Genomic DNA, 23,906 nt, shown 5'->3' on the forward strand with positions numbered 1-23,906 from the left:
ACTAAGAAAAATGGATCAAGAAAAATAATTTTGAAAAAATTAAATTATGACTGAAGAAAAGAAGAGAAAGCTCGACACAAACGGCACAGCCCGCCGTTTTGCCGAGGTCAAGCGAGTCACCAATGAGACAAAGATCCAGATCGTGTTGAGTCTGGACGGAGGCCCCATCGCGCTGAAGGAGTCGATCTTGGACAAGGACTACGAACATGCTTCGCAGGCGACCTCGGCCCAGGTCATCTCTGTGAACACGGGGATTGGATTTTTGGACCACATGATCCACGCCCTGGCCAAGCACTCGGGTTGGTCGCTGATAGTGGAGTGCAAGGGTGATCTGCACATCGACGACCACCATTCGGCCGAGGACGTGGCTATCGCCTTGGGAGAGACTTTCAAGCAGGCTCTGGGATCAGTCAAGGGCGTGAAACGGTTCGGCCACGGCTACGCGCCCCTGGACGAGGCCCTCAGTCGTGCGGTTGTGGACCTCTCGAACAGACCGTACGCGGTGATCGAGCTCGGACTGAAAAGAGAAAAGATCGGAGACCTCAGCTGCGAGATGATTCCACACGTTCTAGAGAGTTTTGCAACCAGTGCACACATCACGCTGCACGTGGACTGTTTGCGCGGGTTCAACGACCACCACCGCAGTGAGAGTGCGTTCAAGGCGCTCGCCATCGCTATCAGAGAGGCCATCTCGTACACAGGCAGAAACGACGTGCCCAGCACCAAGGGTGTGCTCATGTAAAATGGTGGTGCGAGGTGTAGTTAGATAAAGCAAGAAAAAAAAATCAAGAGGGTGTGTAGCTACTGGATTGGGTATTTGTGCGCGCACGATTGCTTGAACATAGACTAAAGAAATCTAAAGCGGGAAATATCCAGACGGATGTCGACTAACGACGAGCTTTACAAAGAAGGAGGAGCTTTGGGCGTTTATTCGTATTACTATCAATCTAAAAAAGACAGCTTTAGCAGAATAAGACTCACGTCTCCAATTAGAAAACACAGCATGGCGAATGGTGGAGAACACGCTCCTCCGTCACGATTACACACTCCGCTTTCGTTCCAGAGTGGCCGGCGTCTAGACGTCATGAGTCCGCGGCCGATTGGCGACGAGCTGTTTGGTACTCACAAGGAGCTGGTATTGGACGATGTACAGCCCCGGCAAGCGATAAAGCCCTCGACTGTGGATCTGTGGGTCAAGGTGATGTCTCTTTTGGCTGGTAAAGACAAGGTTGGCAAATGCATTCAGTACGGTTTGCGGATTCTCATATTGTACTCGATTCGCACCAGAAAGACACAGTTATTCAACAACCTCAAGCTCACGCAGCTTGATTTCAACGAAAAGACGTCCAGCGTGCTTGCGCAGCTGGTCAAGCGGCCCGATTTGCTTGTGATACTGTTTCTGGGTCAGTTAGAGTCGAAATCGGTCGGACTCACCAAAGTTCTCTCGATCTACAGACAGATGCTACGTGCGGGGACTGTTCCTATGAAGGTTATCAAGCTGTTTAGCCGAGTGTTTGACACGCTGAGTCTGCTACAGTCGCGCGAGAAGGCATCTGTGAAGCTGATCAAGGTCAAGGAGGACTGGTTTAACTACAAGAGTCTGGGCGAGGTGATGGCGTTGTACTATGCCTGGTTCGACGAGACGCTATTGGCGTTCAAGGTGGGGATCTTGGACGAGAAAAAGATGCCTGCTTACCGCAAGTTTGCGGGTAAACACGAGGCCATTGCGTGGTACTGCACGATCGTTCTTGGACTACGCACCCAGTTCGAGAAACTGTCGCAATTGAGCAATAAAGAGAACTCGCTAAAGATCAACTACCAGGTGAAGCAGCGAGCCAAACGACTGGTTTCCACGATCAAACCAGAACAATCCCCTATCTCGTTTGTTGGGTCGCCGGATCTTTCAGAGAGCATGCAGCTTGCTCAGTATTCGAACGAACTCAAAGCCATTTCTGAGGAAAAGTACATGGTACAACTGGAGGTGCTCAAACTGCTCTGCGACCTGGCATACGACTCGGTGGTGGTGTTCAAATTGAAAATTGACGAGCCGTTCCACCTGATGTTCGGGTTCGGCGCCGCTTTCATCTCGTTGTCCAAGATTTGGAGAACAGAAAAGCGCAAAATGGTGCAAGCACTCAACCAGTCGTGAAAAACCTGTGCCCCCACTTTAAGCATTTAAAATAATTTTTTGTGCTGCCCCTTTTTTTTCATCGCGTCGCGTATGAGAGGAAGAACAGAGCGTAGACCATTAGGCGCTAAAGATGCCAACACGCATGGAGTTTCGAGGTCGACGTCGCCGTACAAGGACTCCAGTTCCAAGTCGAGATCTGGATCGTTTTCGCCGGTCCGGATAGAGCGGCCAAAGTCCACCAAGCTCGACAGTAACGAGTCCTTGGGAATGGGGCTGGGCAAGCTTTCTCCGTCCAAGAGATCTTCTTTGGGCACTGTTTCCCCCACCAAGAAGTTAAAGCCCTCCAAGGGGTTCCAAATCTACGAAGATCGCACAAACTACAGAGACACTTTGGAGGGCCTTGAGGCTATGGCAGTGACCAACATACAAAACAAGGAGAACGAGCCGTTTGTTTCTTCTAGTCCAGGCAAGGAGAACCTCAGTCCTGCACGACGGTCTGCAAAGCGCGCGGCCCTTTCTGATTTGAGGATAGACGAATATCCTGGATACATTCAGGTAGCCGAGCCGAGAACGAACGGGGTTTTGGCCCCAAAACACCAGCTAAAGCAGAGTTTTATGTTCAGACCGTCTAGCTCTACCAAAAGAGCGGCAATCCCGTCGTTCATCACGCCCCCAAAGAAGAACCGCATACAATACAAGTACATCGGGTCTCTGAATAGCCAACAGCCCGACCCTGAAGTTAGATCGCGCACAGATTTGGACACGGGAGTTGTGCGCAAGCTGACATTCGACATTCAAAGTGATTCCATAGCGAGCTACGAAACCCGCAAAAAATAATAATTAAATACTTTTATAGTAACATGTCTTGTTGATGAATGATTCGTCTCTTTTGGGCACCGAAAACCAGGACGGGTCGGAGCTGAAGATCCAGCTCATTTCCTACGACTCGTACCAGACTGCTCCCACCTCTCTGGACAAGCAACGATTCACACTGAACAGTCAGCCGTACAGTGGCAAGAATGTGTCTTTCACTCAGGTGCCGGTTATCAGGGTTTATGGGAAGCTTACAACAGGACATACGTGTCTGTTACATCTTCACAACGTGTTTCCGTACATTTATGTGCACTACCAGGGCCCCATGACGGGCGAAAAGGACATACAAACTTATTTATTGAGCTGGAAAGATCAGATAGATTCGCAGCTGCGGCAGTCGTTCCGATGGGCCAACCGGAAACGACGCAAAATGAAAGAGGATCAGCCGTCAGATAGGGAATCTGACCAGGAAGAAGACTCGGAAGAGGAAGAAGATATCGATATAGGCCCCACAAAAACGTTTGTTTCCGATCTCTCCATAGTGAAGGGTAATTCTCTTTATGGGTACCATTACGGGTTTTCTCCGTTCATCAAGATCAGTTTACTGAGTCCACGGTACACCAAACGACTCGCGCGCCTGCTCACAGAGGCTAAGCTGTTTGATCGGTTCATCCAGCCGTTCGAATCCCATGTTCCGTATATGCTACAGTTTCTGACCGACTACAACTGTTTTGGGTGCAACTGGATCTACCTCGAGAAACTGTTTTGGAGATCGCCCGTGGTGTTCACAGGCGGTGATGTCGATGCGTACCAGGAGTACTTCCAAACAGATTTCACGGTGTTGAATCAGGCCAAGATTACACCGGAGCTCAAGACAGAGCTGTCCAAACATGTGCACCGCGAAATGTTCAGTTTGAACGTGCTCACCTCCGAACAGTATCCACGCATGGGCCGTTCATTCTGCGAGCTTGACTCTTCTGCCTGTTGGCTCAAAAACAGACTCACATGCAAAGAGCGCGACACGCATTCCTCGCTCGAGTTCAATTTGCAACCTGATCACGAGGACACTTATATTTATTCGATCAAAAGTCTTCTGAGCGACCTTGCGTACCAGCGAAGCCAGAAGGGTATGCCGGCGAAGCCCAAATTCACTCTGTTCGACGGAGAGCAACGCAGCTTTGAGGAGACTACCTGGACAGAGCAGCAGGAACTAGACGAGCTGCTCAAGTACTGTACCAATGAGTCCGAGAAGGAGTGGCACAGATTGCATCCTCGTCATGCTCTCACAGAAACGAACGTTGTTCCGAAGAACGAGTGGCTCTTCAAGTACGACACCGCGTTCCGCAACATCGACCGGTTCCACGTCCCCAGTGTTCCAGAGAGCCATCTTGTGCGGCTGACCGAGCGGCAGATTTTACACGAGTCTCAGATTTGCGACTGGCTCCTAGAGGAAGGCCTGGATCAGGTCACACGCAGCATTGAGGATACCTCCAATATAGCAATTGGCCAGACCACAGACTCCAGCTCGGACGAGACCGAGCACGAGGACGACTTCCTGGGAAGCATCCCGCATTTGGAAGAGAAGCTGGGGACCCAAGAATCGTCCACGCCGACTGCTTCAATGGAGTCCAGCGAAAAGCTATTTAATGAGCCGGTCAGCTCGGCGTCTGCTGACCTGGACGCGCGGATTTTCGGTCAAACACAGCAGGTCCGTCGCCACAGCACCAATATCTCGGAATCTGTTGTTCTTGAGTCTGACTCGCAGTCCACTAACCCTGCTATCAGGCTGGAAGCCTCGGAGAACCTATTTGAGGTGACTCTGCGTCCACCAAAGTTTGCTTCTCCGGAAGACATGATGAACAGTTTCGAGGACCATTCTTTGATGAAAATCGATTACCCCGACCCGCACTACACCTCACGGACCAACTACTCTGCTGCCCCCACTTTTTTCTCCGGGAAGAAGTTCCAGGTGAAATGTCTTGATCTACAAGGTTTGCAACCGTACAGCACAGTCGACGAGCTGAACTCAAACACCGCCCTGGTGGAAGGCCCGGGCATCAAAAGCATATGGAGCTTCCAGCTTCCTGCTCCAAAGTTTAAATCCGTTGCTGCGTGGTGCAAATCACACCCCAAGAGAAAGAAGACCCGGTCCCAGGTGTACCGGTCTCAGGTGGACCTGGCTACACAGAACCTGAAAGGATACAAGTTCCCGTCATTCCAGTCGCCAATCTCGCGCAAGGCTGACCGGTTCAACAAGCTGATTGTTTTGAGCATGGAGATCCACATCAACACGCGTGGAAACCTGTTCCCGGACCCGGAGGAGGACGCAATTAGTGCTGTTTTCTGGTCCTTTGACGACCAGAACTATCCGTTCGACTTGGGCATCCAGGGCTCGGGAATCCTCGTTCTAAGCTCTCACGATCTGTCCAGGAAGCAGATCAGATACCCATTGCAGACGTTCCAGGATGAAAAGGAGATGGTTGCAGAGCTTATTTCGCTTGTGGAGTTTGTCGACCCAGACATTTTGTGCGGCTACGAAACACACTCCTCTTCGTGGGGGTATCTTCTTGAACGGTTCAACAAGGTGCACAAAATGGATCTGGGCGTCAGACTTTCGAGAGTGGCCACCAAACACCACAACAAGCGGTACGACCGCTGGGGATACACACACGCGTCGTCTATCCAGATCACCGGCCGTCATATGCTAAATTTATGGCGGCCGCTACGCAAAGAACTGAGCATCAACAGATACTCTCTGGAGAACGTTGTTTGGCACACGTTGCACATCAAAATTCCTCATTACGACCACAAGACACTTACTCGGTGGTTTATTTCTGGCACTCCAGGAAACCTCAACAATTTCATGGAGTACTACATGTCGCGGTTGCACTGGGAGATGAAGCTAATTGACAAGCTGGAGATTGTCGAACGAACCGTGGAAGAGTCCAAGTTTCTGGGGATCGATTACTACTCGGTGTTCTACCGCGGTTCGCAGTTCAAGGTGGAGAGCTTACTGATTCGACTGGCCAAAGCTGAAAACTTCATGGTCATCTCGCCGTCCAAGAAACAGGTGTTCAAACAGTCCCCGTTGCAGGTGATTTCGTTGATTTTGGAACCAGAAAGCTCTTTCTACAAGAGTCCGATGCTCGTGCTGGACTTCCAGTCGCTGTACCCGTCGCTGGTGATCGCACACAACCTGTGCTACTCAACACTGCTCGGCAAGCTCAACGGCTACGATCCAAAAAAAAACCAAACACTCGGCATCACTTCCTGGAAACTGCCGCCAGGACTGCTGAAACTGTTTGAGAAGCACATCACCATCACTCCCAACGGACTAATGTTTCTGAAACCCAGTGTCAGAAAGTCTGTGCTTGCGAAAATGCTCTCAGAGATCTTGGAAGCACGTATTCTCGTCAAGGACACCATGAGCCGGCTTAAACAGGACTCAGAGCTCTACAACCTGTACAACAACAGACAGCTTGCCCTGAAACTGATCGCTAACGTCACCTATGGGTACACGTCCGCAACATACTCTGGACGGATGCCGAACTCGGCCATTGCCGACGCCATAGTTTCGTGCGGTCGAGAAACGTTGTCCAAAGCTATCCGTGAAATTGAGCAAAATACACAGTGGGGTGCAAAAGTGGTTTACGGAGACACAGACTCGTTGTTTGTGTATCTCCCGGGAAAGACGAAAAAGGACGCTTTCCGACTTGGGAAAGAAATCTCGCAGTATATTACATCCATCAATCCTGCACCGGTCAAGCTCAAGTTCGAAAAAGTGTACTTCCCGTGCGTGCTTCTGAGCAAGAAGCGGTACGCCGGGTACTCTTACGAGCACGAGGACCAGACCACGCCAAAATTCGACGCGAAGGGAATTGAAACCGTTCGCAGAGACGGTGTTCCTGCACAGCAGAAAATTGTGGAAAAGTCTCTGCGGGTGCTGTTCGAGTCCAAAGACCTCAACAGAGTCAAACAGTACGTCAACTTGCAGTTTCTGAAAATCATGAAGAATAAGGTCAACATCCAGGATTTCCTTTTTGGTAGAGAGGTCCGGCTAGGCACTTACAAAAGTGCAGCCTCTATTCCTCCTGGTGCTCGTATTTCCATGGAGAAAGCCGCTAGAGACGCCCGAGCAGAGCCACAGTATAGAGAGCGCGTGTTCTATCTGGTAGTCAAGGGCAGCAGAGACCAGCTTCTGCGAGACAGGTGCATGTCCCCCGAGGATTTTCTGGCACGCGGAAACCTGGAGCTGGACGCAATTTATTATATCACCAAAGTTCTCATTCCACCTCTCCAGCGGATCTTCAACTTGTGCGGAGTGGATATCAACTCATGGTTTGACGAGCTCCCTCGCCAAACATTCAACTTCAATCTGGACCAGCTCAATTTCAAGACTCCCATAGTTAACAGTTCAAGATGTATCAACTGCGAGTCCATCATCAAAACTGCGTTCGCCAAAGCACCAAAATTGTGTCCTAATTGCAGCGAAAACGAGCTTGCAACTATCGCCAACATGCGTTCTTCCTTGCGCTTGAAGGAAAATCAAATGAACGATATTCTTGTCACATGCAGCCAGTGCACTAAACGCGCCATGAAAAACAACCATTCTCCTTTGACAACCGCCATGGCGTGTGCTAATGAAGACTGTGCCATATATTATGATCGGGTAAAGGCTGTCAAACAGGCTAACGAGCTGAATGACAGGTATGCATCGTATCTTAGTTGGTGATCAGCACACAGAGTACGTTTTTTCTTCCTGTATGCGAGTGTCAATTTGGGCAATCGAGGTTTCCGAGTGCGCAGAAAGTTCCTCGTACTTGCTAAAAGTAGCGAGCTCTTTCTCAACACAGAACGCCCTGCGCATCATCATGAGATCGTTCATCTTTTTGAATCCTGTAATAGATGTTTCCAAATATTCGAGAATCTTGTTGAAGTCGTCTTTCTTCTTCGTTCCATCGGTGTACGTTGCTATTGTAGTCTTGATCATCAAAACTCTTGCCAGTAGATAGTAGCCGTAAGAAGACATCCATAGACTTCCCACTTGCAAAGCCAGTGGCATCAGCTTGACGAGAATATCCTCAGCGTCGCCAGCAGAGCCAGTTGGGTCGATTTTGAGAATCAGTTCGCATAGAACTATGAATCCCTTCACGGTCAGTGTGATAAGAGATGATTTGCGTGCCATAGACAAGGAATCAAGCAGTATGGACATTGCTCTTTCCGGGGAGCTCGACGATTCGGCAAGAACCAAAGCGTAGAATATGCGGAACTCGATGTACCAGTAATGATTATATGCGTGTTCGTCAATTCCTGTGCGTGCTATGCAGTCTGTTGCAATCGTGACTGCCGTATCGTGGTTGCCAACTTTGTGCTCGTATTGAGCTTTGCGAAGCTGCAATTCGTAGTAAACATCCTGGTCGTTGATATCGTCCACCTGGCTTTGCAATCGGTCGAGCAAAACAGAGACTGGTTTGTATCTGCATTTTTTCAGCCACAGATCAGTCTGGAGAAGCAAGTACCGGGACTGCCATATTTTCATCAGCGAAATGTCATTCACCACGGTCTTCTCGTAAGCTTTGATCATCTCGAGGGCAGCGTCTACTTCGCCATTCTCGAATTCAAGCACTGCACGACGCATTCCTATTGCCAAATCGTCAAATATACTCAGGTTTGGCCCACAGGCATCTAGTGCAACCTTTGTGTACACTTTTGTGAGAGCTGGAACTCCGACCCTGTTCCACGTAGCAGCTGTAAGCTGACAATTCCGCACGAAGGTTGATCTAATATTGGCTCCAATTTCAAAATTAAGCAGAATGTACGACGCTCTGGTGATGTTTTCCAAGATCTTGTGCAACGGTCCGCCATCCAACGTGTATTGCAAAGCATGGTACTGGAATGTCATTGATTGTAAAATCCAATTGCGGTTTTCTTTAGTTTTGATCTTTAGGAACTGAAGAATTTGGTCTCTTGTGGTGTTGTTCTCCATCTTTGAATACAAATGAGGCCTATCTTTCAAAAAGTTGAAGAGCCAGGCAAGCAAATAATTGAGACAGTCTAGATCCTTGTTTTCTCGAGCAACCAAGATAGCTTCGTCGATTGCTCTTAATGCCTCCTCGTCAGAATTGAACGATGCATGTAAAGTTGCCAGTGAAAGCAAAGCGTAATGATAGAACAATTGTTGTTTGTTGGACATCATGTAATCGAAATATCTGTGCAATGCGTTGAACGACCCCTCATAATCGCTTTGTTTCCAACATTCTAGGTATTCAATGTAGTATGCAGAAGGGATCAAGCCTCGCTGTGATCCGGAAAGTAATTTGAGAATAAGTTTGATAGACTGTGGAGGCGGTGGAGAGTATCTTTGCATTATCTGGACCTGTTGTTCGAGCATTTGTGCAAGGTCTATCTGGGAAATAACCTGCGGTCTAAACGACTCAGGCATGTGGTCCAACAACCCGCTATTCTTGAGTACCTGGTTCTGCCATGGTGTTTCTGGAGTGCTTTTTGATCTCAATGCCGATTCGCCACCCAGTTCATGCCACAACGTTCTCGTTTCTTCTCTGTATTTCAAAAAAGTGTTCCACAGCTCGACCGTTTCGTCAAAAACGAGAACTTCAAATGCAATGGCTATGTTATAGACGAATCTGCCCAGGAAACTTGTTGACGTGAGCATCTTGGCAGGATGGACTCTTTTGTCGGATTTCTTGTGTCCCGGTTGGTAATCTATCAGCAATTTGTTGACACTCGCTATGAAATCATGAAACATGTCCAAAGAAGTAATATTCCAAAGAACCTCCAATAGATACCTGTGTATGATTTTAACGTCAGATTTGGCTTCCTTCAGATCCTTCGAGCTTGTTTCCGTGTAAAACGACGTGATTGAGGTATCGATCAGACTCAAAATCTCTTTGAGCGAGGGAAAATACAACTTGATGAGCTCTGTTTGGTCCTCCAGCGGATCGTTGTGTTCTATCAACCTCACCAAAGTAGACAGTAATGGGGGAATAGTGGACGGCGGCAGTTTCTGGTAGCAGTATCCCATGATCATCGCCAGTATTGGAATCTTGGATGTGGCCAAGATCGGCGTTAATACCAGTCCTTCTTCCGAATTGTCCATATCAATAGATCGAATATAAACAAGAAGCGTATTTTGATCTGGGGGTTAAAAAAAAACAGTGGGGGCCTGTGTAAAGGTTTGTTTACTTGTAGCTATACAATTAATATCAACGAATATATACTTATCTAAGTTGCATAAACGCATCAAGAAGAACAGACGACGGTCCGGTGTCGTTCTTATTCTTTTCAAAGACGTTCCAAAACCGCAAGGTCTCGTCGCCGGCACCGGTCACAATGGTCTGTCCGTCCGGCGACATGGCTAGATAGAGCACTCTGTACGTGTGGCCCGTGAGCGAGGCGATCTGCTGCATAGTGTTGTACTTCCAGATGACAATTTGGTTTCTGGAGTATCCATGTGTAGAAACCAGCTCGTTGGAGTTCTTAGACCACGCCAAGTTACAAACCTGGGACCCGGTGTCAACGTCATTAATCTTCAAGCCAGTGATGGTATTCCAGATCTTGATCCGGCGGTCTGCTGTTCCTCCTCCCGAGGCCAGTATTCCTCGCTGGTGAGGAGACCATGCAATGGCCTTTACAGCGGCCTGGTGCTCTGAGAACTTGAAAAGCGGCTCGTCGTTCATTCCTTCCCAGACATAGAGCTTGTTATCGTTGCCTCCAGAGGCCAGCTTGTTCTCCTCAATATTCCATTTGAGTCCACACACCTCCTGTTTGTGTTTTTCAAGACGCTTAATGTAGTGCGATGGGTCTCGAACGTCTCTGTGTAAAATTGTTCTATCTCTTGAACCAGACGTCAAAATGTGCTGGTTCCATGCTAATGAAGATGCACGCGACGAATGACCCGTCATTGTCCGTGTACATCTGCTCATTGTTGCGTCCCAAATTTCCACCAATCCAGAACTGGTACCAATTGCCAAGTGAGTTCCTGCCCCTATCCACGACAAACTGGTGATGGTGTCGTTGGCTCCCAAGTCACACAGTCTGTTGACCGAACCGCTCGACGCGTCCCACAGATACACACAGGATCCAAGACCAACTCCCAAAACGTCCTGCGACCCCCAGTCGACCAAGTTCAAGTAGAAATCATCTGCAAGTTCTGGTGCATCAAGCACGCGGTACGGCACTTTTGAGATGGACCGAGGTTTTTTCTGCGGTGAAAGCAGCAGTTTCTGGCTATCTGCACGAACAGGGCTCAGAGAATACAGCTCGTTCTGTACATTAAGCGAGGAAGACGCTGGACGTGACTTGGAAGGCGATTGGTATGTGAAGAGGTTCCCCGACTGGCGAGGGGTGCGCTGGACTGCTTCGTCGATATTGATCTGCGATCCAGAGTAGCTGGCATGATTAGATCCCGGAGGAGTGATTTGGTTGCGCGAGGAGTCCGAAGTTGTGGCTGTTTGCGGAGCGCTTGCAGTTGTTGCCTTCTTGGAGGAGAAACCTGCAGGCAAGTTATCGCCGAACAGCTCCGATTTTAGCACGGCGTCAAACGTCCTGTTGGCTTCATCTTCGCGCAGATAGTCGATTTCGTTTTCTATGATGGATCCTGATCCTCTGTTTGAATATTCTGTCGCAGAGAAAGACTGGACGGTTTCTGTGTTCAAGCTGAACGCAGCCTGTAGATCGACGCCTGTTCGGTTCGGGATATATCTGTCGCTGTACACTGTTTTCTTCTTGGCTCGCCGTGGAGTAATAGGTGACGAGAGCAGTGGGTTTGACACGCCTGATTCATCGTTTCTTGGTGTGGAGGGAGTAAGTGGGGGATAGTTGTTGAGCGAGTTTCTATCGTTCAATCTGTTTCCCGACATTTGGTGCAAGTCAGTAAACGCCAGATCAGACAGCTGTGATGGGTCTAAAGGTGTCTGATGGTACGAAAACGCGTTGACTTGAAAGGTTTGCGAATTAACCTAAATAGTAGGAACCGTATTAGTTTATATTTTTTCAAAAAAAATTCTGTCACTGTTTGCAAGTGTAAGATAAGTGTACAGATCAGATGGCTTAACGATGGAGAGACATCGACAGATAGTGAGTGCTACAATTACGATTTTTCACTAACGATAAGGCTGAGAATAGATCCAAGGCTTTGGAGAAGATCAGACTGCGACAGCAGGCTCTGCGAGGGCAAACTGGGGCAGTTCCGCAGAAACAGCTGACTACAGAGCAACGAGAGCTCATAGAACGCAATAGACAGAAAGCTTTGGAACGGCGACGGTTGCGTGAACAAGGTGATGGTCCACCACCTGCTGTGCCCACACAGGACGTTCGGCTACCGAAAGAAGCACCTGTAAACCAAGGGCAACCGCAATCTGGTGCCACCACGGAGTTTAGAAAGGTGCCCGACAGAATCAGGCCGTCTGTGAAAAAGAATGACTACATCGAGTACGACTTCAGCACCATGGAGGATACTTTTGGTGGATTTTTGTCGGAAGCAGACCGGAAAGAGGCAAGTGAGAACGACAAGTCGCTGGAGCAATGGCAAGAAGAGCAGAAAAACCGACCTTTGGTGGAACCTGCTCCGCCGTTAGACCAGGCAAATGCTCCGAAATGTTTCGAATGCGGGTCTATTGATCTGAACAGGAACCTATACCAGGTTTTTGGGTGTCGAGTTTGCCGAAGTTGTGAGCAAAAGTACCCCGAGAAGTACTCTTTGCTCACAAAGACTGAATGCAAGGAGGACTATTTTCTGACAGAGCCGGAGCTTGCAGACGAGGGTCTGTTCAAGCGTATTGTTAAGGAGAACCCGCGTAGTGGGACGTACTCGAAGATGCAGCTATTTCTCCGGTTCCAAATCGAGGAATTCGCCTTTAAAAAATGGGGATCGGCAGAAAATTTGGACAAAGAGTGGTTAAGACGAGAAGAGTTACGCGTTAAGCGACGCGACAAGAAGTTCAATCAACGTCTGAGGGACATGCGAAAGAAAATGCGTGCAGAGGAATTCACTCGGAAAATCAGAGGCGAGCGTGGGGAACGTCATGAACATGATTGGAGCAAAGGAGTGCCGAGTGGAGAGCCTGGCATGGTGAAAAGACGGTGCAAGGACTGCGGTTTGGAAATAGAAGAGATAGTTATGTAGGAGATCGTAAATAGTATTAAACAGTGTATTTATAGCTTTAGGAATGTAGTGTTTTTGATTTCGTGAACGGCATTAAATGGCTCATTATTTGGTTAGATAAAAAAACAATCAGGTCAATCCCGGGGACTCGTACAGGATCATTTCACAGCCCCCGATACAGTGGCATCGGTAGAAGTGAGCTATCTCCTGTCGTAAAAACTGGTCGAACGAGTTGTAAGCGCTAGCCAGGCGCATAATGTTGATGAACGTCGCCGTGATGATCGATCGCGAGGGCAACCTCATTATGACGGATTTGTTCTAAAACAAAAAAAAATTAAAAACTCCAAAACTTTATTGTCCCTGATAGAGAAACGACAGACTAAAAATAGCCCCATTCACGTAAAATTCACGCACGTGGCTAAAGTTAGACCAAGACTTTTAAACAATTAGTGTGGGAAAAACGATGTGATTACATACCTGTTTTGGAAGCTAATTTTGAATGACGACGTTATGCGTCTGAGTGGGCTCGTGCGCTCAATTTATTTACACTGCACACGAGGGCACAAGTACTTAATAGCCCAAAATTCCGCCAACTTTCTGATTTGGAATTTATGCGTTGCTCTGTGTCTGTGGCTCTTTGGAGCACTCTGCTGTGCCTGAGCCCTTTGGCCGGTGCTCTGAATATTTTGATTTTGAACTCGTCTCCATACGGATCGCCTATCTCGACTGCTTTCCACCAGTTCCTTGAAACTAATCACCGGGTCATTTCTGTTTCTCCTTTGCACTTGATGGACTCTTCCGACAACGAGATTGAAGTGGACTCGACTCCAATTTCTGAAGAGGATCTCAAGGACTCTCTGGATGAACAAGAATTTGATTTGCGCAGTCTGCTCGCGTTGAACGTGGGCGACAGTTTCTATGGCTCTCAAAAACAGGACAGATGGTACGTCAAGTCGTCTGTTTTGGGTTCTGCTCTTTTCGCATTCGATCACTTGCTCCCTTCTCATTATACCGACCTCTCGTCGATCGACTTCGTTGTTATCGCTTCTTCCGGCGAGCAAATTGACGGGTTGCACCGCCAAATGACAAACAATAATTTTGGTCTCATGAAGCTTGCTCAGATGCGCAATATTCCTGTTCTCAACGTGAACAGCAAAGAAGAAACCGACATGGTGGTGGCCGGTAGCATCAATGAAGACCTGGATCTGTCCAACGAGCTACTTGTCGCTTATCTGCAAAGAATCGATGAGTTTATTCTGCAGCTCGTCAACACCTCCAAGTACAATGAGCACAACTTCCACACCTCACGGTCTCTTGACAAGTCCGTGAAGTTCAAGCAATACGCCGACAAGGAGCTGGCCAACCACAACCCAAGACTGTTGCCCAACGGTGTGGGTTTAAACATCAACTTGCGCGCTGAGGCTTCCTGTTTGGATACCAATAAAGAGTTCAACTTCCTGCAGACACGGACTGTTGGAGGCTACAACATGGTTCCTTCGTTGAACTACGACGCCGAGAAGGGAACCGTGAAAGTGGATATGCTCTACAGCATCGACAAAGAACTGCCTCGTTCGAAAAACAAATACCTTAGTGAAATGAGCGTTGATGATGGCGATTGCTTCATTACTGTTACTCCGATCAACTGGCTTGGTGGTGACTTTGAGCAATTCGAGTTCCTAGAGACCCCATTCCACCAACTTAATGGTAACGAAGGTGACGAAAGACCAAAGCTTGTTCACCAGGCTGCTTAAGCGAGTATGTAAGCACTTGCGCAAGTGCTCCTAATAGACTAAAAAAATGAACATTCGTATGTGGCTTATGATTTGAAAGTTGTATTTTGTGGCTAAGAATTATTAACGGCAAGGAGGCAAGGAAAAATTTATTTTCCCTGCATTTAAAGACAACAACAGCAACAAATAAGACATCCAATTTCTTGCACTGAAATTCAAAACCATCATCGGATGACGCTTATAAACCAATTTGAGCACCCTGCTCATATTCTGCCCAAGGACCAGCATCGCATCAGCAAGCCAAAGAAACTGGGGAAACGTCGGTATGGGGACGATGGTTCTGACGAAGACCGAGCACGTCAGATGCCTAGACCGGTGGCAAAAATCACAAGAAACAAGAAAATAAGACAACCCGAGGTTGCCGGCCAAAAGCTTTCTGTTTCCCGCATCATAGAAACCTTGGACCAAGAATCCTTGCAGAACCTAATTTCCAACCTTGTTTCCGAACACCCAGAAATTGCATCAACTTTATTGATGATATCCCCTCAAGTTACCATAGACGACTCATTACAAGTTTTAGAACAGAAGCTCGATAGAATCCTGGAAAACATGCCCTACAGAGTGGACGCCTCCTCAGATTACTCTTTCTTAAGAGTCAAGTCTCTGGTGGAGGACTTTTTCCAGTCTTTATCTGACTACATTCTCAATTATCTGCCCCCTGTGGAGTCAGACCTGTCTATTCCGTTGACCTTTTTGATGAAATTCCTAACAAAATGTTTCCCCAGACTGCCCAAGTTCCAGGCCGTTGAGTTCCGGTATTACCACGGCCTGACGATCGATAAGTTGAACACCATTCTGGACGACATTCTCACGCAGTTCTTAAGCGAGAAGAAACACAACATACTTCTTGTCATTAATAACAATTGGCTCGACGATTTCCGGAAAATCAGCGAGCTCAACGATAATCATTTCTCCAGCATCTACGAGCATTTGAAACAGGAAATTGACCACTACCATAACCCAGAGGTGGACGCCTCTGGTTCTGCGGCCGCCGCTAACTCTAACCGTTTGATGGGGTTGGCCAATCTCCTGAATTTTTCCAGCGACAACAGCCCGTTGCATGGCAACACTGTGGGGAATGTTTTTGATACGATCTGATTGGTAATGTTCATGCATTACTTTCGCTTATTTTCGAATATATAAGGCTATTTACAAATGAATGCCCATTTTGCCGAGCTCTTCCACAGGGATGGATTCTAAGAACTTTCTCACCTTGTTTTTAACAATGTTTTTCTTGGTTGCCGGGTCAAGCTGTAGTTGCTCGACAATCTTCTTGAATGCCTCGCTTTCTTGATCTGCCAGTAACTTGTTCACCTTCTCCGTCAATTTGATGTCCAGTCTCATCTTCTCGAGCTTGCCTGCAAGATACGACAGATCCGACAAGAACAGCTCTCTGTCCTCGAAGTCTTTGTCCCAGTTGGTGATACCGTATTTCTCCTTCAAACTGGCTATTTTTTCGCGCTCTTCGTTCGTCAACTCTTCCACCGGCTTTCTGAGCATCTTCACCTCGCTCAAGTCGTTGTACAATGTCGAGTCGTTGGAGTCGTATAGTTTTCTTCTGTTGAGTAAATCTGTTCTTCTAGCAGCCTCTTCCTCGGCCACGCTCTTTTTTGCTTCTTCTTGGTACACCTGGAACTCCTGACCTTTATTTCTCTTGATTTCTGCAACAGAAAAGAACTTTCGAGCACTCAAAGGCCGCGTGGCTTCGATTCTCACAAAGTCACCTTCTTTGCAAATGTTGGCCTCGTCGTGCACCAAAAAATCCTTCTTCTTCAGATACTCCTTATACAGCTGCTTGTTGTACACCTTCTGCATCACTCTCACCTTCACCGTCTTGTTCATCTTCCCTTGCGAGATGACAAATCCCACAAAGTTCTGTCTCGCCATGGTCAACGTTGGATAATGTTAAAAAAATTTGTCTATATTATTTGTGTCGTGCAAAGGCTGCAAAAAACTAAACTAGGGATTTATCTATATCATGCCAAGGAGACCTCCGTCTGTTACTGACGACCGGTCTTCGGGCCTTTTTCCACAGCTGCGTACTCCAGAAATACTGGACGGCGAATCCCTGGCACAGTCCTCGTCCTCCGATTCGGACCTCGACAGCTCCATCATCAATAAACTGGCCTCTCTGGACCGTCTTCCCAAAGATAACCTGCCCAGATTCTACTATACCGATCTCTACGACACCTACGCACAACCACAAAAAAGCTTTGAAGAGTCCGATTTTCAAGCTTACGACCGCAAAATACACCTAGAGGAGAAAATTAGAGCAAGACTCCGTGATACCACCAGACGGCAACTGCCCTCGACGCACAACTCGGACTTCACCAACATCCCCATAGTCAACGTGAAAGACACAGGCAGTTTTACCACCGTGCCCATCGACGACTGCGTCGATATCGAAGACCAGGCCATCGAACTCCAAGAGGTCGATAAAGGACGCTCAACGCTTAGCTACGCCGATTTCTACGACCAGGCAGAAATGATCGTCAGCAACGAGGACGAGCTCGACTACAGCTTCTGTCGAATCGACAGTCCACCGCAGAAAAAGTCCGCCAAACGCAAATCGTTCTTCCAGTACTTCAAGATCAATACCCATTATCGTATCCAGCGAAAACTGCATGTTCGGCACCTCCACCAGATCGCTCTTGGAGGAACTCTGGGTGTCGGATTGCTGCTTTCTTCCGGAAAAGCGTTCTCGATCGCCGGGCCGCTGGGCTGTCTTTTGGGATTCACGTTCGCAGGCCTTATTGTTCTGGCCACCATGTTGTCCTTCTGCGAAATGGTCACTCTAATTCCTCTGTGTGGAGGTGTTTCCGGCGTGGCCAGCAGATTCGTCGACGACGCGCTGGGTTTCGCTCTTGGAGTCGCATATTGGGTTAGCTACTGTATCGGGTTCCCAACAGAGATCACCGCCGCTTCGATCATGCTCAGTTTCTACCCGTCTCTTGACATACCGGGCCCCAATACTGCCGGCTGGATCACGCTTTTTCTGGTCGTTGCCCTCGCTGTCAACCTGTGTGATATTCGTGTCTACGGTGAGGTCGAGTACTACTCAACACTCATCAAGGTGCTCATTCTCGTGGCGTTGCTGATTTACAACTGTGTTCTCAACGCTGGTGGCTCCGCCCCTCACCACGAAAAAATAGGGTTCCGGTACTGGCAGCACTCCAAGTCCGATTTTGCAAACCACGTCATCTACGGGCCGTTCAGACCAACTTTCGACGTTGCAGATACAGGTACGGGCGCCCTCGGTGGAATTCCAGGAGCCAAGGGCCGATTCTGCCAGATTTTGGTGGCTTCCATGGTGGCAGCATATGCGTACGTTGGAACAGAGATTGTGATTATTGCAGGCGGGGAGTCGCGTAATCCACGTGTGGCCATCCCCAGCGCAACCAAGAACATTTACTGGAGAATCCTCGTGTTCTACATCGTCGCCGTCTTCATCATTGGTCTCAACATCTACAGTGGAGATCCAAGACTGTTACGCTACTTCACCTCGGAAAGCCACATGAGCGAAGAGCAAAGACTCACCAGTGACGGCCTCGAACAGGCCATCATTCTCATGAACGGAGGCGGCAACTGCAAGACCACGCTGCTTAACTGGGCCGGGTTCGCGAACGGCAACCAGTCCCCATTTGTGATTGCCCTGCAGAGTGCTGGTTTGTGCAGCTTTGCGGCTGCAGTGAACGGCTTTTTGATCTACTTCGCGCTAACCGCGGCATCGTCCCAGCTATACGCGTCCTCACGAACACTCTACTACCTTTCAATCCAAGGCAAGGCCCCCAAAGTGTTTTCCATCTGTTCCAAGAGCGGTGTTCCGTACATGAGTGTGTTGTTCACAGGACTGTTTTCCGCGTTGGCGTACCTTTCTGTCAACAACAACACTGCGCTTGTTTTCGAACGGCTTCTCAGTGTCTGTGCATCAACAGGCCTGATTGTCTGGAGCGGTATGTGCTTGTCCTTCATCCGGTTCTATCATGCATTGAAACTGCGACCAGATATTATAAGCAGAGACGACGAGAACTACCCCTATAAATCGCCATTCCAGCCGTATCTGGCCTACTTCGGCATGGTTAGCTCGTTCTGCCTGGTGCTGGTCACCGGGTTTGTGGTTTTCATCCGGGGACAGTGGTCGGCCGCGTACTTCGTGTCGTGCTACGGCTCCTTCTTCCTGTGCATCTTCTGTTACACAACCTACAAGATTTTCAGAAGAACAAAGATCCACCGAGTCGACCAGCTGGACCTGGACTCCGGCCGACGCGAGATCGACCGCATCATCTGGGAAGACGAAAAACACTACACCAGCAACTTCAAGGAGATCATCAAGAAAGGTCTTAATTTACTGTTGTAAATAGTATAATGTACAGATTATCGATTTTGGAGCCGTTCAAGCAGCTGTTTTTTGCGCAACTCTAGCACCGCCGTCTCGAACTCTTTTTCAGAAGGAAGCGGTGCAAAATGTAAAGCGCCAGAAGGTTCTCGTTTCTGCCGCAATTCGAGGCTTCTCTGGGCCTCGAAATCAAGCAGCGCAGATTGGCCAGATCTGGGCGTATCGGACGGCACTTTCAAGTCTAGTGGCGGCTCTGTGTACCCGTAGTACTCAGGCCCGAGATCTGTCTCGTTGAGCTGGGTGAATTGCTGTGTATTCAGAACCTGGCCTGAACTGCCCGATTCCTTTTTCCTGATTCTGTGTGCTTCTGGCAAATCTCTTGCCCGACCAAAGTACTTGTAGGTATTTGCCACCACTCCCAGATGGTCTGGCCCACCAAGTTTCTTGATCTGCGCGTCCCAGCCACGTCGCTCGCGCAACAGCCGGTTAATGTCGTCGTTGAGTCCTCGAAGCTGACTATCCTCCACTTCTGGGTCGTTGATTCGCTCAACTTTGCGCGATATCTCCTCCAGACACTGACTGCGCCACTTCTCTGCCTCCTCCAAGACTGTCACGCTCTCAAACGTCCGCGGTCGTCTCTGCTGTCTCTTCACCATTATATATTTTTTGCTTTACATAATCCCAATATTTTTTTTTATCTTGGATCTAATTAAAGGACAAGTGGTGGAAAAAAGAAAGAAGCTCTTTTTATCTGCTCCTTAACAAAAAAACACAGGCACGTCAACATTCACCACGCCATGTCTGCGTTTTTCTCCTATCGTTACAACAAATTTTTGATTGTCGGTGCAGTGTTGACTGTTCTGTACATCGTGGTGTTCCTGGCTCCTTCCCAACCAAAGGAGGACTCTTTCACCAATCTTTCCACAGAGTCGCATCAGGTCAACACTGCGGGTGCCGTCCTGGACTCAGACGACACCACAGAACCTCTGTACCCGGAATCGAAGCCGGTCGTCGCCCCTGCTAAACCTCTGGAACAGACTGCTGATAGTTCCTTTGCAGAGGACAAGCCTGAAAAGGCTAGTAAGCCAGACACTGGGGCTGCTTCTGCTGTTGCCAAACCAAAAGCTGCTCCAAGCAAGGCTGCTGCTCCATTGCACGACTCCAAAGAAGAGGCCAAGGCTGCCAAGGGCAGCTCCAAGTCGTCCTCGTGTACTGCCGATGAGGAGTACGTGATTATGATCGACGCAGGATCTACTGGATCTAGAATCCACGTTTACTCGTTCGACACATGTGTGTCGCCTCCTAAACTGCTCAAGGAAGAGTTCAAGATGCTGAACCCAGGTCTCTCCTCTTTCGACACCGACGCCGTGGGCGCTGCCGCCTCATTGGACGAACTGCTTGATCTGGCCGTTGCTACCGTGCCAAAGGCTAAACAGGGCTGCACGCCTGTTGCATTGAAGGCCACTGCCGGTCTGAGACTGCTCGGAGAAGAGAAATCCCGGGCTATCCTTGCGGAGGTTAGAAGCCATCTTGAAAACGACTACCCATTCCCAGTCGTGGAAGGAGACGGTATCTCCATCATGGACGGAAGTGACGAAGGTGTTTACGCGTGGATCACTACCAACTACCTTTTGGGTAACATTGGAGCCAAGGAAAAGAGACCTACTGCTGCCGTGTTCGACTTGGGTGGAGGATCTACTCAGATCGTGTTTGAGCCTTTGGACGGCCAGAGCATGATCGAAGGTGAGCACAAGTACGAAGTCAGCTTTGGCGGTTCCGACTTCACCCTATACCAATACTCCCATCTCGGTTTCGGACTCATGCAAGGAAGAAGAAAGGTGAACTCTCTGGTTGTTGAGGCTGCTCTGAAGGACTCCAAATATAACCTGACTCCTGCTTCGGGTTCGGATGCCACTGCCGACGTTTCTATCCCACATCCATGTCTGCCACCAGGAACTACTGCTGAGGACGTCAAGGTCGAGCTTGCCGACAAGACCACCTACGTGGTGAACTTCGTTTCCATGGCCAAGAACGAGAATGACGATATGGCCAAGACTGCCTCTGTTCAATGTAGATCTCTGGCCGAGACTATTTTGAACAAGGAGTTGGAGTGTGAGTCCAAGTCATGTTCGTTCAACGGTATCTACCAGCCATCATTGAGACACCAGTTCTCCCAGAGCTCTGATATGTTCATCTTCTCGTACTTCTACGACAGATTAAAGCCAATTGGAATGCCACTTTCTTTCACGCTGGACGAGATGAAAGACTTGACCAAACTTGTGTGTTCTGGCTCTTCTGCATGGAACCAATACCTGACCCAGCCTGAGTCCATCAAAGAGCTGACTGACGAGCCATTGTGGTGTTTGGATCTGTCCTTCATGACAGCTCTGCTTCACACCGGTTACGACATTCCTCTTGACAGAGAGCTCAGAACCGCAAAGAAGATCAGCGACAACGAGTTGGGTTGGTGTCTGGGTGCCTCCTTACCTCTCTTGGACAAGAATTCCGGCTGGACTTGCAAAGTCACCAAAGATTAGTTTCTACAGACAAATAAATAATTAAATTTGATGTGCTTTAAAAATTACAGATTAGTCCCCAGTTGCTTTGTTAAAAGAAAAAATCTCGGATATAATTTGTATCTCCTTGATTTTCTTTTATAATGGGTGGCGCCAATTCCTCAAACAATCTTGACTCCCCCACATCGCTCTATGGACTGGAGGGGGTCAATCCGATGGAACACACCGGCTCGCTCGAGGCAAAACAGCCGATTCTGCACGACAGTTTGTACTGCAATGATAACCCCAGACAAACATTTACTGTGTCCTCCCATCGCGAGAAACACTATCATCAGGATCCAAATGCTCAGGAGCCCCAAAGAGCCCCAACACCGGCAGATTTGCTAAGAACCTTGTCAAATAGCAACCTCAAAACCGTCAAGTCCCATGCTCAGCTCGCAAAGACTGCTCACGGGGTTCGCATACTGGCGAAAAACCTGAACCGAGCCACAATTCATCTCCAATTGCGGTCAGTCATGCTCATTACCAAGGCCAGAGACAATTCGCTGGTCTACCTTACAAAAGAAGTTGCCGAATGGCTCCTTACAATAAATGACGAGACTCAAGTTTACGTCGACTACCACCTCGAAAAATCGAAAAGATTCGATCCGCAAGGCCTTATCCACGACAATCCGTCTGCAGAAGGAAGACTCAAGTTCTGGACAAAGAAACTAATCAGAGAAAACCCCGATACTTTCGACCTTGTGATCACTCTGGGAGGAGACGGAACAGTTTTGTACGCATCGACTTTGTTCCAAAGAGTGGTTCCTCCGGTGATGTCGTTCTCGCTCGGCTCACTGGGTTTCCTCACAACGTTCCCCTTCGAAAACTTCCGAAGTATTCTGGCTACAGTCATCAAAACGGGTGTCCACACAAATCTCCGAATGCGGTTCACTTGTCGGGTGCATACAGCCGAGGGTGATCTTGTTTGCGAACAACAAGTTTTGAACGAATTGACAGTCGACAGAGGTCCTTCTCCGTGGGTTTCGATGCTGGAACTATACGGAGACGGCTCGTTGTTGACAGTTGCTCAAGCAGACGGACTTATTATTGCTACCCCAACAGGATCGACTGCCTATTCTCTTAGTGCTGGTGGCTCCCTAGTGCATCCGGGAGTCAGTGCCATCAGTGTGACTCCCATATGTCCTCACACGCTTTCTTTCAGGCCGATATTGTTGCCAGATACAATGGCTTTGAAAGTCAAAGTCCCATTGCGGTCTAGATCCACTGCATGGGCCTCTTTTGACGGTAGATCCCGAGTCGAGCTTTTGAAAGGTTACTACGTGACGGTGTGCGCATCTCCGTTTCCATTCCCAACCGTGAGATCGTCCAAGACAGAATATATCGACAGTGTCAGTAGAGTTCTGAACTGGAACAATAGAGAGGAGCAACGGTCGTTCATCCATTTATTGAGTGATAAAAACAAGAAATCATACACCACATACCACAGACGACACGGTTCATCACCCGGGAGCGACCTTGAAGACGAGGACAATCTGGATCACAATCTCTCGCATCCATCCGATGTCGAGGATGAAGATGACGAGGAGCAGTCAGTGGAAACGGAACCGAAACGATCCAAAGCCAAGTTCACATTGAGCGAGGACCAGCTTGACGACACGTTAGGGAAACACACGCATGGCGAGCCTTCGAAACTTAAAAATGTGATTGCTTCAAGAGACGTTAGCGACACATCTGACGACGAAAGAGAGTCCCTACAAGAGCAGCAAGATATACAAGACGAGCTTGCTGGCAACTTTGAGATAGATTACAACGACGACGAAGACGAGGAGGAAAATGCTGCATCCAGAGAAGATGGAGCTTCGAGCAGCCAAACTCCATCGACAGACAAACGATCTTTACGAAACTACTACGACCAAAATTTAAGTGAATCGACGCTAGAATTAGACGACGGAGAAGAAGCTCAAAACAACCATTTTGTTCCGAAGGAATCGGAGGAGGTTACAACCCCAATGAGACATTCTCCGGACATTTCGAACCCCACCTTGGAAAAACTTGTGCATCCACAAGCGTTGAGCAAGGATATAGCGAGGAAGCTCAAGCGGTTGAATGTGTAAGGATGTGTTAATTTTTTTTCTAGTTTTCTAATTTTTTCTTCTTGGTCACCTAATACTTGAGAAATCAAGAAATCAAAATT

The 23,906-nt window shown here is 48.4% G+C and overlaps 17 protein-coding genes across 17 annotated transcripts; 10 read left to right on the forward strand and 7 right to left on the reverse strand.

Moving 5' to 3' along the window:
• Nucleotides 1-46: 46 nt before the first annotated feature.
• OGAPHI_000346 (uncharacterized protein) lies at nucleotides 47-742 on the forward strand (the record flags this gene model as incomplete). The annotated part of the gene is made up of 1 exon (XM_046204456.1): nucleotides 47-742. One exon carries the CDS (start codon nucleotides 47-49, stop codon nucleotides 740-742), a length of 696 nt encoding a protein of 231 aa, XP_046064817.1.
• A 138-nt stretch (nucleotides 743-880) lies between these two features.
• OGAPHI_000347 (uncharacterized protein) lies at nucleotides 881-2,149 on the forward strand (the record flags this gene model as incomplete). The annotated part of the gene is made up of 1 exon (XM_046204467.1): nucleotides 881-2,149. One exon carries the CDS (start codon nucleotides 881-883, stop codon nucleotides 2,147-2,149), a length of 1,269 nt encoding a protein of 422 aa, XP_046064818.1.
• Nucleotides 2,150-2,221: 72 nt separating this feature from the next.
• OGAPHI_000348 (uncharacterized protein) lies at nucleotides 2,222-2,968 on the forward strand (the record flags this gene model as incomplete). Its single annotated transcript, XM_046204479.1, has 1 exon — nucleotides 2,222-2,968. One exon carries the CDS (start codon nucleotides 2,222-2,224, stop codon nucleotides 2,966-2,968), a length of 747 nt encoding a protein of 248 aa, XP_046064819.1.
• A 34-nt stretch (nucleotides 2,969-3,002) lies between these two features.
• Nucleotides 3,003-7,676, forward strand: OGAPHI_000349 (uncharacterized protein; the record flags this gene model as incomplete). The annotated part of the gene is made up of 1 exon (XM_046204490.1): nucleotides 3,003-7,676. One exon carries the CDS (start codon nucleotides 3,003-3,005, stop codon nucleotides 7,674-7,676), a length of 4,674 nt encoding a protein of 1,557 aa, XP_046064820.1.
• On the reverse strand, nucleotides 7,211-7,462 carry OGAPHI_000350 (uncharacterized protein; the record flags this gene model as incomplete). The annotated part of the gene is made up of 1 exon (XM_046204500.1): nucleotides 7,211-7,462. One exon carries the CDS (start codon nucleotides 7,460-7,462, stop codon nucleotides 7,211-7,213), a length of 252 nt encoding a protein of 83 aa, XP_046064821.1.
• Nucleotides 7,677-10,061, reverse strand: OGAPHI_000351 (uncharacterized protein; the record flags this gene model as incomplete). The annotated part of the gene is made up of 1 exon (XM_046204511.1): nucleotides 7,677-10,061. One exon carries the CDS (start codon nucleotides 10,059-10,061, stop codon nucleotides 7,677-7,679), a length of 2,385 nt encoding a protein of 794 aa, XP_046064822.1.
• A 121-nt stretch (nucleotides 10,062-10,182) lies between these two features.
• Nucleotides 10,183-11,823, reverse strand: OGAPHI_000352 (uncharacterized protein; the record flags this gene model as incomplete). The annotated part of the gene is made up of 1 exon (XM_046204522.1): nucleotides 10,183-11,823. One exon carries the CDS (start codon nucleotides 11,821-11,823, stop codon nucleotides 10,183-10,185), a length of 1,641 nt encoding a protein of 546 aa, XP_046064823.1.
• Nucleotides 11,552-13,088, forward strand: OGAPHI_000353 (uncharacterized protein; the record flags this gene model as incomplete). Its single annotated transcript, XM_046204533.1, has 2 exons — nucleotides 11,552-11,767; nucleotides 12,084-13,088. The coding sequence occupies 2 exons, from the start codon at nucleotides 11,552-11,554 to the stop codon at nucleotides 13,086-13,088; spliced, it is 1,221 nt and encodes a 406-aa protein (XP_046064824.1).
• A 518-nt stretch (nucleotides 13,089-13,606) lies between these two features.
• On the reverse strand, nucleotides 13,607-14,472 carry OGAPHI_000354 (uncharacterized protein; the record flags this gene model as incomplete). Its single annotated transcript, XM_046204544.1, has 2 exons — nucleotides 13,607-14,183; nucleotides 14,351-14,472. The coding sequence occupies 2 exons, from the start codon at nucleotides 14,470-14,472 to the stop codon at nucleotides 13,607-13,609; spliced, it is 699 nt and encodes a 232-aa protein (XP_046064825.1).
• OGAPHI_000355 (uncharacterized protein) lies at nucleotides 13,679-14,818 on the forward strand (the record flags this gene model as incomplete). The annotated part of the gene is made up of 1 exon (XM_046204555.1): nucleotides 13,679-14,818. The coding sequence occupies one exon, from the start codon at nucleotides 13,679-13,681 to the stop codon at nucleotides 14,816-14,818; it is 1,140 nt and encodes a 379-aa protein (XP_046064826.1).
• Nucleotides 14,819-15,028: 210 nt separating this feature from the next.
• Nucleotides 15,029-15,955, forward strand: OGAPHI_000356 (uncharacterized protein; the record flags this gene model as incomplete). The annotated part of the gene is made up of 1 exon (XM_046204566.1): nucleotides 15,029-15,955. One exon carries the CDS (start codon nucleotides 15,029-15,031, stop codon nucleotides 15,953-15,955), a length of 927 nt encoding a protein of 308 aa, XP_046064827.1.
• A 51-nt stretch (nucleotides 15,956-16,006) lies between these two features.
• OGAPHI_000357 (uncharacterized protein) lies at nucleotides 16,007-16,744 on the reverse strand (the record flags this gene model as incomplete). Its single annotated transcript, XM_046204577.1, has 1 exon — nucleotides 16,007-16,744. The coding sequence occupies one exon, from the start codon at nucleotides 16,742-16,744 to the stop codon at nucleotides 16,007-16,009; it is 738 nt and encodes a 245-aa protein (XP_046064828.1).
• Nucleotides 16,745-16,835: 91 nt separating this feature from the next.
• Nucleotides 16,836-19,214, forward strand: OGAPHI_000358 (uncharacterized protein; the record flags this gene model as incomplete). The annotated part of the gene is made up of 1 exon (XM_046204589.1): nucleotides 16,836-19,214. One exon carries the CDS (start codon nucleotides 16,836-16,838, stop codon nucleotides 19,212-19,214), a length of 2,379 nt encoding a protein of 792 aa, XP_046064829.1.
• A 17-nt stretch (nucleotides 19,215-19,231) lies between these two features.
• On the reverse strand, nucleotides 19,232-19,849 carry OGAPHI_000359 (uncharacterized protein; the record flags this gene model as incomplete). The annotated part of the gene is made up of 1 exon (XM_046204600.1): nucleotides 19,232-19,849. One exon carries the CDS (start codon nucleotides 19,847-19,849, stop codon nucleotides 19,232-19,234), a length of 618 nt encoding a protein of 205 aa, XP_046064830.1.
• A 141-nt stretch (nucleotides 19,850-19,990) lies between these two features.
• OGAPHI_000360 (uncharacterized protein) lies at nucleotides 19,991-21,730 on the forward strand (the record flags this gene model as incomplete). Its single annotated transcript, XM_046204611.1, has 1 exon — nucleotides 19,991-21,730. One exon carries the CDS (start codon nucleotides 19,991-19,993, stop codon nucleotides 21,728-21,730), a length of 1,740 nt encoding a protein of 579 aa, XP_046064831.1.
• Nucleotides 20,128-21,573, reverse strand: OGAPHI_000361 (uncharacterized protein; the record flags this gene model as incomplete). The annotated part of the gene is made up of 4 exons (XM_046204622.1): nucleotides 20,128-20,405; nucleotides 20,611-20,980; nucleotides 21,080-21,254; nucleotides 21,404-21,573. 4 exons carry the CDS (start codon nucleotides 21,571-21,573, stop codon nucleotides 20,128-20,130), a joined length of 993 nt encoding a protein of 330 aa, XP_046064832.1.
• A 122-nt stretch (nucleotides 21,731-21,852) lies between the features above and the next one.
• On the forward strand, nucleotides 21,853-23,826 carry OGAPHI_000362 (uncharacterized protein; the record flags this gene model as incomplete). The annotated part of the gene is made up of 1 exon (XM_046204633.1): nucleotides 21,853-23,826. The coding sequence occupies one exon, from the start codon at nucleotides 21,853-21,855 to the stop codon at nucleotides 23,824-23,826; it is 1,974 nt and encodes a 657-aa protein (XP_046064833.1).
• Between the last annotated feature and the right edge of the window lie 80 nt (nucleotides 23,827-23,906).

Source organism: Ogataea philodendri, assembly GCF_020536065.1.
Source record: "Ogataea philodendri strain CBS6075 chromosome Unknown scaffold9, whole genome shotgun sequence".
NCBI lineage: Eukaryota > Fungi > Ascomycota > Pichiomycetes > Pichiales > Pichiaceae > Ogataea > Ogataea philodendri.